This window comes from Zeus faber, assembly GCF_960531495.2.
Source record: "Zeus faber genome assembly, chromosome: 13".
In the NCBI taxonomy this organism is placed as follows: Eukaryota; Metazoa; Chordata; class Actinopteri; order Zeiformes; family Zeidae; genus Zeus; species Zeus faber.
The window spans coordinates 18713858-18732224 of record NC_137198.1 but is presented as its reverse complement, the minus strand read 5'-3'; the positions used below and the strand labels follow the sequence as shown (position 1 = coordinate 18732224).

Below are 18367 nucleotides of genomic sequence, written 5' to 3'. Positions count from 1 at the left end.
AAAAATCATATAAAGAGAATATGATTGATTGTGAATAGGATTTTACTGTCTTTCTGTTGGTGCTTGACATATAGACTCAACTCGAAATACATGAATAGACAGATAAATAAAGAAATTTCGGTGTTACGGCAAAACAATAGCCAAGAATAATAATAATAAAGTAATAAGATTAAATAAAAAAATGCCAATGTACCATAATCAGAATCAGAATCAGAAATACTTTAATAATCCCAGGGGGGAATTACTTTATCAAATATAAACCTAAAAATGAACAAAAAAAAGTATAAATTGTCAATATTCAATAAACGTAAATATTAACTAAAAAATAAAAAATCGAAATATTACCCAAATCAAGTCCATTTTACTGGTCATGTAGGGCCAATAAATCACACTTTTCGACGCAAAGCGCTCTGTCAAGTTTGCGCAAGTTCAAATAACGGGAAAAGCAGCGCGCACGCGCACTGGGGGTCCCGGCCGGCGGCGCGGACGCTGTAGTCCCCAGAATGCCGCTTAAAAAAAACCCAAAAAAAACTACAAGTCCCAGGGGGCGTGCCGCGCGCCCGGCCCGCCGTGACGTCGCCCGCGGGGGCGTGGACGCGTGTGGAGGGATAATAAGACGCGCGTGAACGTGCCATCCGGCCGCCGCGGATCAGAGATCACGCAAAGTTCCATGAGCGGGCGATTCCGTGGAGGAGCCCCCCCTTCCCCTCCCCCCCCCGCGGCCCCCCGCGGGCCCCCGGCGCCCGGCGCAGCGCTCCCCTTCGTTGCGGCGTTCGCCTTTTAAAGCGACCGAGGGAGAGTCACAGCCGGCGCTGACTTCCACCGGAGGCTCCGGGTTTTCTCAGTTTGATGGAGCCGCAAAGTTTCTGCGGCGCACTCGCGATGGAAAGGAACGCGACTCCGGCGGCGTGTGAAGGTAACGTGGAGCCCTGGACTTCTTTTTTTTTTTTGTTTTGTTTTTGGGGGGGTTAGGGAGGGGAGTCGCACGGTTCGTCCGCCAGCTTGTGTAACGTGTTCTGCTGGGACCGGGACGGGCTCGGGTTCCGCCAGCGCCGGAGAGCGGTGGGAGGGGTCCAGATGTTTCGGGAGCCCCGCTCCCAGATGTGGCTGGCGTTCGCGGTATTCGTTTTTTATCGTTTATTCTCGCTTCTTGACTTGGACTGCGCTTTTCAAACACGCGCAACAAGCAGGTAAACAACGACGACAACAACGACAACAACAGCAACAACAACAACAACAACAACGACGACGACGAGGTGCAGTTGTCTGTGTCGATGCGTCGGTTTCTCAATAATACTTCAACTAGTTAAGTGTGACATCAAACAATGCACATGACAATTTAAATGTCATACGAATAATTTCGGTTAACAATTTGCGAATTGTCTGTTTTTCATCCTATGCCACTGTGTAATAGTTTCATAATATATACATGCAGCGTGATAGTGTAATAGTGTACTAATATATGTCTACCTAATGCAGAAGAGCTATCTTTTCGACAGAGAAAATTTGAACATAAACATTCGACAGCCAGCTAAATGCACATAATTCACATTCGGTTTATTGCACCATTATTACCCTTAAATATGGACGGAAACACATGATTGTGGAGTCTTGACTCAACAAAAGATCGCGATCTAGCCCTAATGAGTGTGACAGCTCTACCTTCAGCCATCGTTATATAACGTTCATATTGTCACACGTCCTGTTACTGATGTGTAAACATTTTATTCACTTTTCCCATGTTTCCTCAAATTGGGGGGGGGGGGGGGGGGTCAGCTTTATACCCTCTTCTTGCCTCTGATAATGTTTTAAATAAGTCGTATTCTTCACCTGCCACCCAGGGATCTGGTATCCAAGTACACTGTTCATTAAAGTTTGTTCATTCCCCCCAGAATTTGCTTTCTTGCAATCTTTTGACACTGGCAAAATATATGAGTAATAACCAGAACCTGGTCACATTCCCCCAGCGATGTTCTCTCCATACCTGTGAGCAAGTTGTAGTTTTCTGCACTTTTATCCGTTTGTATTTCGGTAAACACTGTTTATTTACCTTCTTTTTACTACATGGAGAAACAGATGATATTGCTTATATTTAAAGGTGCAGCGTGTAGAATGTAGTGGCATCTCGCGGTGAGGTTGCAGAACGCAACCAGCTAAAAATCTCTCCCCGCGTCGGTGCAACCGTGACGGCGGCTACGAAACTCGCAAACAACGGGAAGGTCCCTCTCTAGAGCCAGTGTTTGGTTTGTTCGTTCTGGGCTACTGTAGAAGAAACATGGCTGTGAAACATGGCTGTGCAACATGGTGGCCTCCGTGAAACGTACCCACTCCCTATGTAGATAAAAACGGCTCGTTCTAAGGTAACGAAAACACGATTTTTATTTTCATGGCATTGTACACTAATTAAAACATACTTACGAATATTATATTCCCATTCGGCGAAGTCTGTTCCGTAAATTCTCCACACTGTACCTTTAAAATATTGACATTTGAAAATGCTAAGCTATAGTGTACAAATTCTAGTATGTGTCATAGGCCACTTGTAATTTTCATTTACTGTACAGTATATAATTGAATCTGTTAAAATAACTTCCCTGTGTGTTTGGTGACAGGGTTCCTGTGGTCGGAGTGGTTCACTGACTTCAGCGAGAAGCAACGCCGCTGTCGGATATGAAGTTTGGAGCGTTGTTTACTGGAGAATTCTGGGCCTTGATCAGGGATATTCTATCTGCCACAGTGCAGTAAGGTGGGGCCCTCCAGCTTTAGAGAGAAAATTCCATAATGTCCACATATTATGAAAGAAAAAAAATCATCCCTTCCCCACTCAGTGTTGACTAGCTCCGACTGATGCTACTTTGTGCAGCTCCCTCGTGCTTCATGTTTCCGGGAAGGAGGACCGGAGGGCTCCTCTTCCAAGAGTCTGCAGATCCAGGTCCACGGGTGCTTTTTCCTACCGGGCCTCGCCGAGCTGCACATTGAAAAAAAAGATCCACTTTTTCTACGTCACGCTCATCCCTGCCATTTGGAAAACCCAATGTCTGCCTCCTCTCCCACGTCCTTACCTCGAGCCTTTCTCCACTCTCTCCACCCGCACCACCCTTCCTCGCCGACCACCCCGTCACCATCGCCGAGCCCGCCGGGACCCCTGTACGCGCGCTTCTCCAACGGCAGCCACAGCGCCCCCAGCCCCACCAACTCCCGCAGCTCCTTCCATGGCGTGTCCTTCCTGCTGCAGATCGGACTCACCCGCGAGACGGTGAACCTGGAGGCCAGCGATCTGTCCCTGTCCGCCGTCAAGGACCTGGTGTGCTCCATCGTCGACCAGAAGGTATCTAACCCTCAGAACCTGCTCACAGTTTGCATTGTTCAGTGAAAGCTTTGTTCCAGTTCCCATTCATTTAATGTGTATTGGATGTGTCATTTGACAAGTTTCAACCGGTGGGTAATAGAGCAAATGTGGATGAGAACATTTTTCTTTTTGGACACGGTGGCACGGTGCTTGCGCTGCTGCCTCAAAGCAAGAAGGTCCTGGGTTCGATTACTGCCTGGGGCGCTGTTGGCACTGTGCCCAGGTGGGTTATCTCCCCATTAGGCGCCTTTGTGTGTGGAGTTTGCATGTTGTCCCTGTGCTCACATGGGGTTCCCTCCGTATAACATCGGTAAGGACCCCCACCAATAACATGGAAAAATATGGTCGTCTGACCCATGATGGACGTTTGGTCCCCGGGCGCATCGCTGTACGCTGCTCACTGCTCCTGGCTGCCCCCCGGAGGAAGGACAAGACGGGATGGCTTAAAAGCAGAGAACAAGTCTCACCGGCCACCATTTGTAGCATGTGTGTGTTGGTTGCTATCACCGCATAGGTTCATGTGTTGTGGTGTGCGCGCTGTGTGATGAACAAAGAATCTTCTTCTTCTGTGTGAATGCCGTGAGGCCCTCTGCCTGGGGTTTGGCCACAAGTAAGAAAGGTTAAGCAGTTCTCAAAAACAAGTGTATTTCCACTGTAATTACTCTGTTTTTGAGGCTTAGCGCTGCTGTGATGGAGGCAGCAGATCTCTCCAACCGATGCGCTCACATGTGTTTTGCAATTTTTGTGTCATGTCCCTCTGTTTGGGCTTTAGCTTGGCAAGGCAAGACATCTGGGTCTTATGCCCCACCAAACGCAGTCGAGCCACCGCAGAAGCCTGCACAGCAGCGGCGAGGCTGCTCCAGTTGCAATGCGCGGCCTCCGAGACCAGTTGTTTACATTGTGGTGTACTTTTCGCCGGACACATAATGGGAGCGCACACATACACTCTTGCACGCATACACAGGCATCGCCAGAACGACTCAGCGGTTTTACCCTGCCTGTAGTCATTCCTGATGTAATCTTAAACCGAGCTTGTTTTCCATGACAATGGTAGTCTGTTGTAATGATCCTGGATTATGGCCCCAGTTTATGGAAAGGCTTTGAACTCGAGCACAGGCTGCATCAATCAGTTACCTCTGCCAAGAGAAAACCGTTGGAGCTAGCTGTAAAAAACGCTCCTTTTTTACAATGCTCGTCTTGAATTCAGAAGAACTATTGGGTTTGTGCGTCTTTCACAAAATGCGTCGACGTGTATTAGGCAAGGGGGGGATTTCAGAGGTTTGCCGAGGAGGATTATAATTGGTGCCACCAGGCGTGCGCCATGTGTCAGCGTTTAAATGCAAACAAACTTCAACGTGTACATCAAGTATTTCATGGTAATCACTTTTGCTCGGATTGAAATATAAAAATGTTAATCTCACTTCTACGTATACCAAATAATTCTGAGACGTATTATCATGTAGTTTATCATATAGGCTTTAGTATTTCATGCTGCGTGGCCCACGCATGTAGCATACATTCATATATTGATCATGAATTGGGTTTGCGTTCTATGTATTTAGATTGAAACACAAAAAAACAAAATCAAAATACTCTTAACCTCTGAAAGCATTTTGCATTTTGAGCATCTCTCTCGCACGGCTTATGGGTAAACGGGCCATGCTCGTGTTGGATTAATGTTTTGCGACGTTTCTGCTTTAATGAGATGGTGCTCTCGCGCTATTCTATCACCTTGTGTTAATAACGACGATGGCTCTATTTGTGTACGTCATTTTCAGTAATTGAACAGGAGAGTGATTAAACAAGGCACTCTCATCATCCGCCAGGATCGGCGCTCGGTAATGTTTTTCACCGAACGGCCGTCTCCTGTTGAAGGACAGCCGGTGGGACGAGAATTCCCCAAATGCCCTCGTGTCCTTTGGTTCCACGTCGGCCTCGTTGACATTCCAGAGGAGCAGTGTAATGTTGTTGTTTTTTTTTTTTTACAAGGTCTGCTGATTTTCACCAGCTAGTTCTGAGCGGCTCTGCGGAGCAGAAAATCTCATCACCGCTCGTATTTACACGGAGGGCTCTTCTGTATTGTCTTGGCACGGCGGCAAGAATGCGTCGCGAGAGTCTTGTCTTTCGGCGGCGAGAATTTGTTACAGGAAAAGGGTGGATGTTTGATTCTTTGAAGAAAATCCTGACGAGAAAATCAGCGCGCGCCGGTCATCTGCCCCGGAGATAAGGTCACGACAGCCGAACTGTTGATGTGGTTTCTTGTAATTGGCCCTTTACCACTTGTCGTGACATACATTCTTGGTTGTTTCCTTGACTGTACAATGTAATGCATTTCAGCTTTTCGTGATACAATTCCACGTGCATTCATGGAAAATCCTCTTTGAGATCTTTACATACGTCATAATCATTACAACATGCATCATGACACACACACATAATATGCCTACGTACAATGTACATTACCTTTTATAGTACTTTTTTTTTTCCTACTTTTTCATTTATACGACTGTCAAGTGATGTGGTGAACTGCATGAGTTATGTTGTGAAATCTGCCCATATGGCTTCGATATCAATGGAAAATATGAGCGTGGGCCTTCTGCACGGCCCCGTCCATCCCTGCCTCACTTCTTATTTCTAAATATGCATGACGACAGCGCGCACGCCGGGGCCAACTTCTCCAGCTGAAGATCTCTCCGCCTCGCTCGGCTCTCTTTGACACTCGTCCAAGCATCGCTCACTGGTCGGCAGATCTCTCCCGTCTCTCTCTCTCTCTCTCTCTCTCTCTCTCTCTCTCTCTCTCTCTCTCTCTCCGGAGAGAAGAAAGACAGGAGAACGCATTGTGTTTGCTAATAATCTGCATGGAGATGGAGGTCTGGATGCGGCGGGCCGGCGTTTTCTCCGCTCGGGGATGGACTGTTTCACTTAGTGACTCACCGCTCATGTGCAACAACCAAGCACGCTCTTCTGTCTCTCGTACAAACAGTTTCATTTTTTATTTTGCTCTGTCAGATGTTGTAGAAGTATAATAAATACACATTATTAACAATGCAATTTTGAATTCCCAGTGCAATAAAAGGCTTGGTTTTTTCCAAGAAATGTACCTACCCATTAACTTTTTTTATGACAGTTGCTTAGCTGGTAGTTGTGTCCTTGGAACAACCCACCGACGTGCTGTCAAGCCTGTAATCTTAGAGCGCTGGACATTCTTTTCCTCATTTATGTGACATGGAGAATAAGTTAGACTGAAAGTACTATAGCCTAGGTTTTAGGTTACGATATCTCAGATTAAAGATGTACTGTGTCTGCTCTGTATCAATCTTCTTTTAATGTTTTACTTGGCCTCGCTGCCTCAGGTCACATATCATTATCAGCTTCATCAGCTCAAACATTTTGTACGGTTATTATTTTGAGTTAAGTTCTGTAGAGAGGCTTGTTAGTGCTACATCAATTATAACTTTGGAAGAATGCCATCGGGCCGTAGCAGATTACTTCAGCTATGGCTGGACGGCTGCAACATGTACAGATACTTAAATGTGGTCTTATAAACTGTATGGAAGCTTTCATGGCTTTGAGATTGACATTTCATATCTTGGCTGAACCCCTCAGTTTTCAATCCATCTCATTGTTTGACGTGGAGACATGCAGCTTGTTATAATAGCTGTGCATTGTATAGATCTTCTACGGTTCATTCCTCTTCCTGCTAACGACCCGACCACATGAGTTGGCTGCCATCCACGGGGTAGAATAACTTTCTGTTCTGGTCTAAGGTTGATAGTAGTGGTTTTGCAGAACACTCTCACCAACTTTCGTGGTGAAATCAAACTTAGGCTAGAGCAATCTGATCCTCCACCAGGTCCCGGTAGATTCGATCTCAGTCACTTGAAGTGTCACCACTCAGCACAAGGTCATCCACCCCTGGCCAGGCTCCTTGGAGACTGTGAGAAAGAAGTGGTGGAGCCAGCCTGTGGGACTCAGGGGCCCACCCATGGGGGCACAGACAGCCCAGATCTCACCCATCGATGGCCTATGAATGGCCCCTTCCATTGCTGCCGGCCATGGGTCTCTCTAAGGCCCAGCCAGTCTCTGTCTCTCGCCGGACCCTGGCTGCTGTGTCTGGTTTCTGGCCCTGATGAATGGTGCGAGATAAACAGTCATAGCTTCCACTTGTTGAGTGTTTCCTGTTTGGTGTCGCCCAAGTCCTCCCGTGCAGCCAGTGAGGGAGCAGTGACGGGACAAAAGTTCACGACTCCCGAAGAATGACTCCCAGCTAACCAGCCGGCCGGCCCAGACAGCCGGCTAGCTGGCCAACATTCTTCCTCAGCCAGGCATTTTTACAGGATGAGGTGATGTTGCCATGGACGGGTGGGGGGATAAAGAAACATGAAAATGAAATATTTCGAACCAAACATTTGTTTCTGTAATACAGGACATCTGCCAAATTCAAAAGGATCCTCTAATGGCATTAGAATGAATACCTGACATTGTTCATATTTGGTTGTTTACGGCACACTCTGCATGCATTCCAAATCCTATGCAATTTAATATCTGATCCTCGCTGTTAAACTGCTGACAGTTATGCTTTGTAGTGATGCTTGAAAATCATCTAAATGAATAAAAAAAATAGTTTACAGTACACACTGGCCATCGAGTTAACAGTCTGTCAGAGGGGATGTCGAAAGCCCATTAGGGAGGAAGAAATTTAAAGTCCTTTCTGGACTAGGCAATGGGAAAAAAGTATAAAACCTTTGCCTAAAAATTTGTTTTGTACATGAACATTTTTATTCTTGCTCCCTGTCCCAGTGATAATCCAGTATTGCAGTACAGATGGAAACACTGGACTGTAAGGCGGCTGCTGCGGCCACAGATTTTCCTACTGGTTTTGTTAGTGCAGGAACTCCCAGTCTCTAGTTGAGGGCTGTAAAGCTGCCTGTGTAATTAGACAGACAAAGGCCTTTTTGAGGTAGAAGCGGTCCACACTCCGCAGATTTGGACAATAAGAAACAGGCGTGTGTTGTGAAAACAGCAGGGTTTGGATTGTTTTAAGTCACAGTGCAAAATACACAACTTACAATAGACTCAGTATTCCAGTTTGAGATGTATAGAATTGATCAATAGCTTTCAGGCCCCATGTAGGGTTTGAATCTTAATGTTCTTAAAATGATCCAGCTTTGTGTGCTACATAGAAACAAGTTTGGTCTTTGGTTGGTCTTTGTTTAGACAAGTACAAGTTAATGTGATAAGTGGAAATCAATATATATGAACCTAATGTTATTAACCCCCTCAACCAAATCTCATCATTATAGATTAACACGATGGCTCCATCATCAACTTTAAAGTAGATATTGACTCAGCATTAACGGTAGGGGAAGTAATTCAGAGGAAAGGAGCGAAAGAAAGCGTGGTGAAAAAGGAGAAAAGGATTAAGAGAGTACCGCTCCCATCGACCAAAAACTCAGTGAAATGTATAGGAAATAAATCAGCCACCATCTCTAACCCCCTTCCTCCTTTTCCTTGGACAGTATAGTCCACATCTGCATGTTCCTATGGAACTGGCAGCCATATATCACCACGGAGGACGTCCCAGGAGCACAGGGCCCGATGTGTGATATACGTGGGGGCCAGACGTTTCCTGGAAAGCACATTCAGCTCCTTTTCATGAAAAAAAAGCGGTTCGCCCATAAGGCAAAATAGTCAGTGTTGAGACCTATTCAAATCGGCCCTCTGCTTACCAGTTTGAGGCTGACTCTTGTATTGAAAATCAATTGTACGGGCAAAAGGAATGTTATTAAAAGGTGTTTTTTGAAAACCAAAAGCCTTACATGTGGATCTCAGAGTCGTACTCACACAAGGAATCGCTCAAATTGCCTCACTTTGGAGTAAAATGTCGAGAGAGAGAGAGAGAGAGAGAGAGAGAGAGAGAGAGAGAGAGAGAGAGAGAGAGAGAGAGAGAGAGAGAGAGAGAGAGAGAGAGAGAGAGAGAGAGAGAGAGAGAGAGAGAGAGAGAGAGAGAGAGAGAGAGAGAGAGAGAGAGAGAGAGAGAGAGAGAGAGAGAGAATCTTAAAGTTAAGTGAGCTAAGTAATTTCTACCATCTGCAGTCCACATTTCTAAGGCTCATTCTCCCTTAAATGTGGAGTAGCAAGGCGGAATACAGGGCCCGACCACAAGGGTTAGAGAATGACAGAGTGGAGCAGCGCAGCCTGCGCCAGGAAAAGGAGGGGGTAGGAGAGGCGAGGATGACTTTATTGGCAGGGCCTGGAACTGGGAGAACGCTTGTGGCCAGCAGCCGCCAATGCCCCGCTGTTGGTGCAAAACTCAACTATGGAATGTCGCCGCCGCCACCAAGCCATGGCTGAGCTTTTCTTGCTGGCCGCATCTCAAGGTTCCCCAAACGCCCTTTACCATCCCCATGACTCAGCTCCATCCAATCTCCCTCATTATTGCTAGCTGGATGAGCTTTGATTATATTGGAGTGGAGCGGCAGCCCGTAGCGCCGAGCCCGTTAAATACTCAGAAATGGTGCAGACTTGTCTGGGTCCCAGTAATGCCACCCGCGTGAGGTGATTAACCAGTAATTCCTGAGTGATTACAATCCAAACATCCTTCCAAAACATCCACAAAATTGTTACAGCATAACATGTTCGCCTGAAGGAGGATGTCTTATTTCCACATTAAGTCACTTATTAACGGCTTTGCTTCATCTTCCCCCTCGACAGGCATTCCACTTTCCACCTTGACTGCACGCGCTGACAGTCTCAGCACACTTGAGGGATTTCATCTGTGACAAACGCTGACTTTTTAAACGCTGCCCAATGAAACCTTTTCACTTTTCTGTCCCTTCCATTTAAAAGCAACTGGAGGTGGGTGGAGTACGAAAAAGTGTATTTATTTAGCTATACCATCCCGATAAGAAATTGCGGCCGAGCTCAACCCTATATGGCACAGCAGGTTTAAACTCTTTTCTTTGGTGTGTTTTCTTTGCACTTTTTGCCTTTCCTGTCATTGGGGCTCGCGAACAATCTTCCAAACCGATAGCAACGCGTCAGGAAGTCTGAGGCTTTTTCAATTGGCGAGCGTAATAATAATAATCAGACTACCTAATGTCAGGTACCACAGGGCTATGCCGTACGACATCTTGTTTAATTGAGTTTTTCGGCCACAAAGGGAAGTAGCCGCGGAGTCGGCACGACCCTCTTTGTCGGCCTGTCTCAGAGTCAGTTCCTCTGCAAAGCCTCTCCCTGTTTCCACATTCTCCCTGCCCTTCCAATCTTCTGTGGTCTGCAGAGCGGCCTGTTCGGACTCGATGGCTGTCTTTTAACTGCCTATTCTGACCCATGCACTGGTTAAAAGTTGGGAGTTTAGCGACAGCTTCAAGGCAAGACATGTCAGTTTTCATTGTGTTTTGTTCAACGTCTACAGTAATTCAGCACAATTTAGGAGAGGCCGACATGGCCATCAAATAATAACATGATATTTTAACATTTTATGACGATAATTATGTTCATTACAGTATAAAAACAGGGGGGGGAAAAAAGATCTGTTCTTCACTGCCGCCAATAATGACAACTCCCTTTACAAGAGAGAGTCAAGAGTCAAGAGGTTATTTGTCACACAGTACATACGGTCATACATATATGCAGTGAAATGTCTTGACACCCGGTGATTACGCACAATAACCCCAAAAAATACAAAAAATTCTAAAATGTGCGTAATCGTCACAAGGCGCTCTGGCAGGCGGCCGCAAGGGGCGGTGCCCCAATCGTGAATGTGTGTGTATATACATATATAAGACCAAAAACAGAGAGTTCTTAAGCACAGAATGATGTAGAGCTGATAGAGTATAATATTGACGAATTTATATTAAATGCATTTTGCGCCCTTGCTTTATTGTTTATTATTAGGGGTTCAGCCCCGTTGTTATTGTTCGGGAAAAAATTCTAAGAATTTTAAATCGAAAACTATTTGAAACACACGAATGGCAGGAGCCACGAACACGGTCCGGTACTTAAGCAAATGAAAATGTGCCATTGTTTTCCCTTCTTATGGAGGGGACCTTTGCTCACGAAAAGATCCAGCGATTGTTGTTTGTGCAGTTGTACCCACAAACTTTCCAGAAGCCTTTAGCCGCTGTTAGCAGCACTCAAATGACTCCTCGAGCTGTAGATATTCCTCCTGCTCTGCTTCGAGTGACAAAACAAAGTCCTTTTATTTTCTCCTTCTGAGGCCTTGGTTTCCTGCAAGTTTCACCGAATCCGAGCCACTTCCAGACCAAAGGCGTAGCTCCTTTTTTTTTTAATTCTTTTTTTTTAGGGATTTAAGCTGTTTAGTTTCATTCAAAGCAAGTTGCAGTGGCCGTGACTTAAAAGTAATGTCGGGCTGTGTATTTAAATGCTTTGTTGACGCTGGTCAACAAAGCATCAGTGTAGTAAATATCACTTTTAATGGAGTTGTTGTTTGACATCTCCCCATTTTCACAATAGTGAATCTGCGATTTGGATCCGAGGAGCCCTGACTACTTTATACTTGGTGAAGAATCTCTAGCCTTATCTTAAGTTTTCCCACAAAGAGTATTTTGTGTGTTTGGGTGAAACGTCCCACTTGAGCATTTGAACTGTTGAACCTTTATTGATTGATGATACATTATGGAAAACAGGAGAAAGGAAAAATGAAAAAGAAAACCTAACCAATAGACACCGCGGCTGTTTTCAAACAAATAATTCTCCTCCACCAAAGCCATTACAGTTGTCTGTGTGTCTATTGAGCAACAGCAGCTGAGCTGTTTCCTCTGCACCTTGTGACCTCCTGCTCTGCCTGAACAGAGAAAGTGCAGTCGCCATTAATCTCTTCCTCCAATAAATCCCCCCCCCCCCCACCACCACCCCTCCCTCCGATCTCTGGCTTCTACCTGTTTATTCGGCCCTTGTTGGAGGTGTAACTGGCCGCCGTCCCTCGACGCTCAGGGCCAGAGACAAGGAGATGGAGTGTGTGGCGCGGTGTAGAGGGGCTGCCGTGGGGCCATAACTCATCCGCTGTGCAGGGGCCTGGGACTGTGTGTGTGTGTGTGTGTCTGTGTGTCTAGAATCTTTACACATACATGGAGGCACTACACACACACACACACACACACATACACACACACACACACACACAAACACAAACAATACACACATCCTCAGATGAGATGAGGAGGCAAAAGGAGAGCTTTCTTCTCGTGTCCGCTAAGAATGGAGCCATTAGAAGAGGCAGCCTCGGCCTGACCGGCTCCTCTCTCTCACAGTGGCTGTTAACCAAATAGTGACCTCATCCCCATTATCTCCTCAACCGTGGGCGCCCTCCAGGACGTTCGTACCTCACGCCGCACGACTGCAGACCAGAGAGAGTATCGATTCTATGCAGTGAAATAATCAAAATGTCTGCAGAAATAGTAGCAGATTTTTTTATATATACTTTATGCCTCTAAGAGAGGCTTCGAGCAGACTCTCCAAAGCCAATAAGAGAGACCAGGTTAGTGTTTGGCTGAGGCCTAACACTAACCACTAATATGAATTCAGCCAGCGGTGCGGCTTCATTAGTTTCTCCTGATAGTTGGAACTTTCTCCTGATAGCTGGAACAGGCCTTTCGCAGACAGGTGTAGAGTCTCCCAGTATGACAGCATGGTCTGCGGTGTGGAACGGGGCCTAGACCTATAAGCCCGGCGGTTAGCGCTTGTGATTCTACCTCGTCTGCAGTGCCAGGCGTCTCCGTGCGGACACGCATACTGCTGTATATAGTTACCTTGCGCACACACACACACACACGCATAGGTACACACACACACACACACACACTCACACACACACACACACACACGGAGCTCTTGACATGAGAATGGCATCGCACCAGTTGTGAATTAGTTACATATGAACGCTTGGCACTTTTACAAGCCTCTGCTTTCCTCATCTCACCCTCATCTCACCAGTGGTCCGAGGGGCTCAGCCGGAGTACGGTGTTCACACTTCTGTGGAAAAAGGCTGGAAAATGACCAGGGGACGACGGCTCCGTCAGACGGTGGTCAAACGATAACTTTGCCCCGTTGCACAGGGAAGTTCTGTGTCAGAATGGCCGGTACGCTTCAATGAATGAATTCACAATGCACCACGACCCTGTCACATGGAAGGAAACTGGTTACTCAGTCTCATCTGAGTGAGAAAGTTACAGCTTTTCTCGCCACCTTATGAGTTTCCTTTCCACCAGTGGCTCTTTTCACGTGGTTCGAGGGTTGGTTACCCATAGCTGTGCCTTTGTCTTCCTCTCTACAGTGGAAAAGGTGGTCGCTTTGCCTTTCAAAAAGACTTGGCCTCTATGTGCGTGTGAATGATGGAGGAAAGGAATAGATGAGCCTGCTTGACTATGGACCTAATCGCAATGGGGTGGGGGTGGTGGAGGGGATGGTATTTTACCAGATCCCGCTCTCTCTTTCTGCCTCCAGCTGTAGTGTGTTTTTCTTGGCTTGGGCCTGCAAACGGAGGAGCAAATAGTTTTTCTCCACTGGCCTGTTGAAACCAAGCATGCTCCCCAGCCTTAGTTTCCACCCACTGCCTGCAGGGAGGAAGGAAAGGCGCATGCTATGTTCTCTGCCTGACTCACAGCAGGCTATGGACAATGGATCTACAGTATGTCATGTTGTGGTGAAATTATAAAGATGCGATAATCTTTATCAATCCATGATGGGAAATATTCTTTGTTTTAACCCTCTTGTTTCGGAGTCATGGCCAACGTTGCTCAGCTTCCCCCTCCCCGCCTGGAGCAGGTGGGGCAGAGACTTCTTGTTCAAAGCTACTGTATCTCAACAGAAATAATCTCACTGAAGATTGAACCCAGAGCATTTTTTTTGTGGGACGACCTCAGTATCATTGCTCTGTGTAGCACAAGCTGCTAAAACAGAGAGTTTGGCCGATGCCGTCACCTCTGCACCCCAGACGGCAGCGCTGTTCTGGGAACAGGAAGGGAGGCGTTGCAAATAGTTTAACAGTGATGATACAAGAGGGAAATTTTTCAGAAAATATTGATGGACAGCGTGAATGTGAAGGATCACCTGAGCGTGTTTGAGGTTATTGATGCTTGTCACTCATTGCACAAAGTCTACAAAAATAATGAGTTGACCCTTTATAGGCTACAAATTATTAATGCAAGGAATACAAATGCTTTGGAGTTTTAGCATCTTTTCAGTGATTTGCTTTGTCCCATTGATAGGTACAACTTTGATGTGCCTTCTCATATTTTAAGATGGAATAACGGAACACATTTTCTTGGCTGCGTATCCTTTGCATGAAGTTCTGTTTTGATAATAATGGAGCAGCAGCTAGCCTGACAAACTGTGTTTGAGTCATCCATGACAGGGAAGTGATGAAGCCAGCACGTTCCAAAGGCGGAGCTCAGCGCTTTGCTCGTGCCCGGCGATGACATCACACTCACCAGATGAGCCTTACTTGGCTGTGGGAGTCTCCACTCAAAACTGTGTTATCTTCATTGTTAACCTCCTCTTGGAAGCACAAATTTAATTATGCAGATTGTTTTATGTGCAGAACTTGTCACTTGTGCGCAGTCTTGATATTCCTCTACACAGAGAGAGAGAGAGAGAGAGAGAGAGAGAGAGAGAGAGAGAGAGAGAGAGAGAGAGAGAGAGAGAGCTACTATGGTTTCCGGAAGAAAATGAGTCAGAAACATGGATGAGCTTTTTTTCTGCTGTCACAAAATTTGGCTCGCAGGGTAGAACTAAGCACGGTCCGTTGTGCAAGCACATGCAATAATACAAAACCTTTAGTGGACATAGAGGAAGCAAACTAGTCAGTGGCATTGAAGTAAAAGTCGATAGACATCTCATCACCACTTCACATCTCTGGTGTCCCTTGGTGTAAACTCACTCCATATTTGAAATACCCCCGACGGCTACCTGATTCGGATCCTTTGTGGCACGGGATAAGAGCGTGGTATTAAGCTTTGGTGGTCACAGGTTTGCGGTTCAAGGCTCGAGGCTCGGCAGAGGACAGGTGCCAGTAGCAAGTGGCCGCCTGTTACATACACATACTCTCCCCTCTTCCAGTCAAAAACTCCCTCACCTGACCACAATATTGCTTGGGTTTTAGGGTCTTTATGAAGGGCAGAGTGTGAGGGAATGTGTGTCTGTCATACGTGCTGGTGTACATCTGAGAACATCTGCTTCATCAAAATGAGTGTGTGGCAATTCCGTCTGCGGCACGCCAACCGAGTGGCTTTTTCAGGGCCCTCCGACACAGAGACACAGGTGATGGTGTTGAAACATACCAGTTTATTGTAGAGAGTGGGAAAGGTGGAACAAGCCCGGAGCAGATGAAAATATGTCATGACAAGGCCTTCTCCTGTGTGTGTGGGGGGATGGGTGAATTAACCTGTGCTCGTTGATCGCTCTGACAAGCAACAGGCATACAGCCACCCCTGACCCCGAGCCCATTGAACTACATCCAAGACAGGTGTGGCTGCTTAAACCCCACCTACCCCACACCACAGAATGGTTTAAGAATCACGCAGGCAAAATAACATGGAAAGGAGGACAAAACTAATTTCATGTCAAACGAAGACAGTGGAAAAGCAGAGTGTTCCAGCGCACACTCTTTTGATGCATTTACTCCACGTCTCATTTTCGATGCATGCGTTCCATCAACTATGTTGTTGGAAACTCCTGCTTCACATTACATTAATAATATGTAATGAAAACAAATACAATACGACTGTTGACTTTACTAAATTAACAGTTTTCCACACAGTGTTTGATGTGACTTAAACAAACTAATTACATTGCTTTCCCCCTTGCAAGGTTCGTGTGAGCACATAATTGGATTTTCCGAAGGATACGTACATAGGAAATCAAGTTCGTTCTCCTCTGTTGTGGCCACTGACATGCACCTCAAAGTCAAACAATGGTTTCCTCAATGTTTTGACAACAGCTTTTCTCTTCACTTGACACCCAATAAGGCTCACTGGCACCCATGTTTCCACGGCTTACTGTGGAGCAATATTGCAGGACAAGTCATTACTACTTCAGTCATTGTGTTACAAGTGTTTTGTCTCTGTTCCCCCACATTTTAAGAGCGGTGTGTTCTGTCTCTTGGCGCTGATAAACAATCGCGGGCATATCATCAATGGTTTCATTTATCTAATGGATAAAAGCACCTTGTCTCCCACTGGTCTTATGATAAGCTTCGGCTCACCCCTTTTGGCGAAATGGATGAGAGCCTCCGTCTTGCCACTGATGGCTAAAAAATCTCCCAGGAACGCGGTACCTCGGCGGGGTAGCCGGCAGCCTCCATTCCATATGTTATTCATAGAATGAGTGTGCCTGCATTTGGTACAACTATAAACAGACTTTAGTTAGGTTAGCAATAGCAGCCTCACCTGTTTTCACTAGAAAGTAAAGTGCATAGTCTAGTTTACCTCTTGTGATTACACCCACCATAGGGCAGGCAATTAACCATGCGCAGGCATTTACAAAGGGAGATTAAGATCATTGTTTCCTTCGCCCGAGCCTTCAACTACACTGTACCTGTGAATAAAAGTTGGAAGTCTGTTTCTCGGATCGCTGGTGTTGACTTATGTAGAGGCAAAGGGTTTCCCACTCAGCTGTCCGGCAGATCTGAAATGGCCTGTTTCCAGACTAATAAAGGTGTGAGGCGGCCCGGGGTCAGGCAGCATACCCTTCCTCACTGCGTTCACACGGCCATCTGTAGGACCCCGCCAGTGCCTCTCAACACTTAGTGGAACACGCATAGGAATTCATACTGTAGACGTGGATGCGCACACGAACCCTCACCCACCCATCATGTGTACACTTTCCTTTCTTTCTTTTCTACGAGAACATGTTTGATTGAGCACAACATGATTGAGCACTGGAGCGCCTTCCTTTCGCATTGTGCTGCTCTGAGAGTAATATCTGGAACAAGCATTGAAAGCCTGAAACTATGAGTTTTTCTACCGGGGATAAAGTCATATTCCCCCCTTAAATGTACACGAGTGATTAATGACTCGATCGATTCCCCCAATTCATCATCCTCCGTCATAGGCTTCCAGTTCAACTGATAAAAGCAATTGCACAAGACAACCGTCTTTATTTCTCCAGTTAAAAGAATAAGGAAAGAAAAGAAACAGCGCACTTATTTATTAAAACCAGGCCTTCGTTTCATGCGATTTGTTGTTGGCTCCCAATGAAAAATATCTCAGATCTGTCCAATTCCCTGGTCCCTTGCCCCCCTCTCCCCGCCCAGCTCCACTCACCCTCACTTTCTTTTCTTATAACAAGATTTAACATATCAATGGCAGATTAGTTAGTTTAACAAAAGCTTACCACCGCAAAGCCCCTTTCCACTCGTCTTTCCAGGCTGACTTGTGGACCTCACACACAGCCTCGCCGTGCTGGGGTCCTCTGTTTGTGTGTGTGTGTGTGTGTGTGTGTGTGTGTGTGTGTGTGTGTGTGTGTGTGTGTGTGTGTGTGTGTGTGTGTGTGTGTGTGTGTGTGTGTGTGTGTGTGTGTGTGTGTGTGTGTGTGTGTGTGTGTGTCTTGGTGTGTATGTGTGTGTGTGGTCGCCATTGCTCAGTTGAATTGATGCGTGCGGTGGGGCCTCTGCGTTTGATGATGACAAAAGACGATGCTTAGTCACTATGGGCTCGGGGAAATGTACGCGGGAGCTCGAATGACACATGTACCTGCGTACATGTGCGTACACGCAGGCCTGACCTTTGGGCTTTTTTGGCCACAGACGCCCGAGGGAAGCTCATTATGATTCCGAGATGGCTGTCATTTAAATATCATGACGTTGAATCCAGAACTTTCTCCGCACGGTCCGTGCGCCTCTGATTTCCTCTCACATGGAAAACAGCAGTGGCCTCTGCTCTCTCAACCTGTTACGCGTTGTCCCGCAGATGATCCTGCACTGGAAACGGGAATCATACTGTGCAGTGGAAAGTGCCGCAGGAGCTGCCAATATGAGGTGACTCCAGCTGGCAAGGT

The 18367-nt window shown here is 46.4% G+C and overlaps 1 protein-coding gene across 3 annotated transcripts in view; it reads left to right on the top strand.

Annotated features, from left to right (window-relative positions):
* The first annotated feature begins 811 nt into the window (after nucleotides 1–811).
* prkd3 (protein kinase D3) overlaps nucleotides 812–18367 on the top strand; it is a 38748-nt gene continuing 21192 nt past the window's right edge. Inside the window, exons 1-3 of one of the 3 annotated variants that reach the window (XM_080011866.1) lie at nucleotides 812–916; nucleotides 2613–2746; nucleotides 2864–3328. In XM_080011866.1, the coding sequence (XP_079867992.1) occupies nucleotides 3035–3328 (294 nt within the window). In that variant the 5' untranslated portion in view covers nucleotides 812–916; nucleotides 2613–2746; nucleotides 2864–3034. Of the gene's footprint in view, nucleotides 917–2285; nucleotides 2361–2612; nucleotides 3329–18367 lie in introns of those variants that run through there. The other 2 variants (XM_080011864.1, XM_080011865.1) reach the window with 2 other exon arrangements.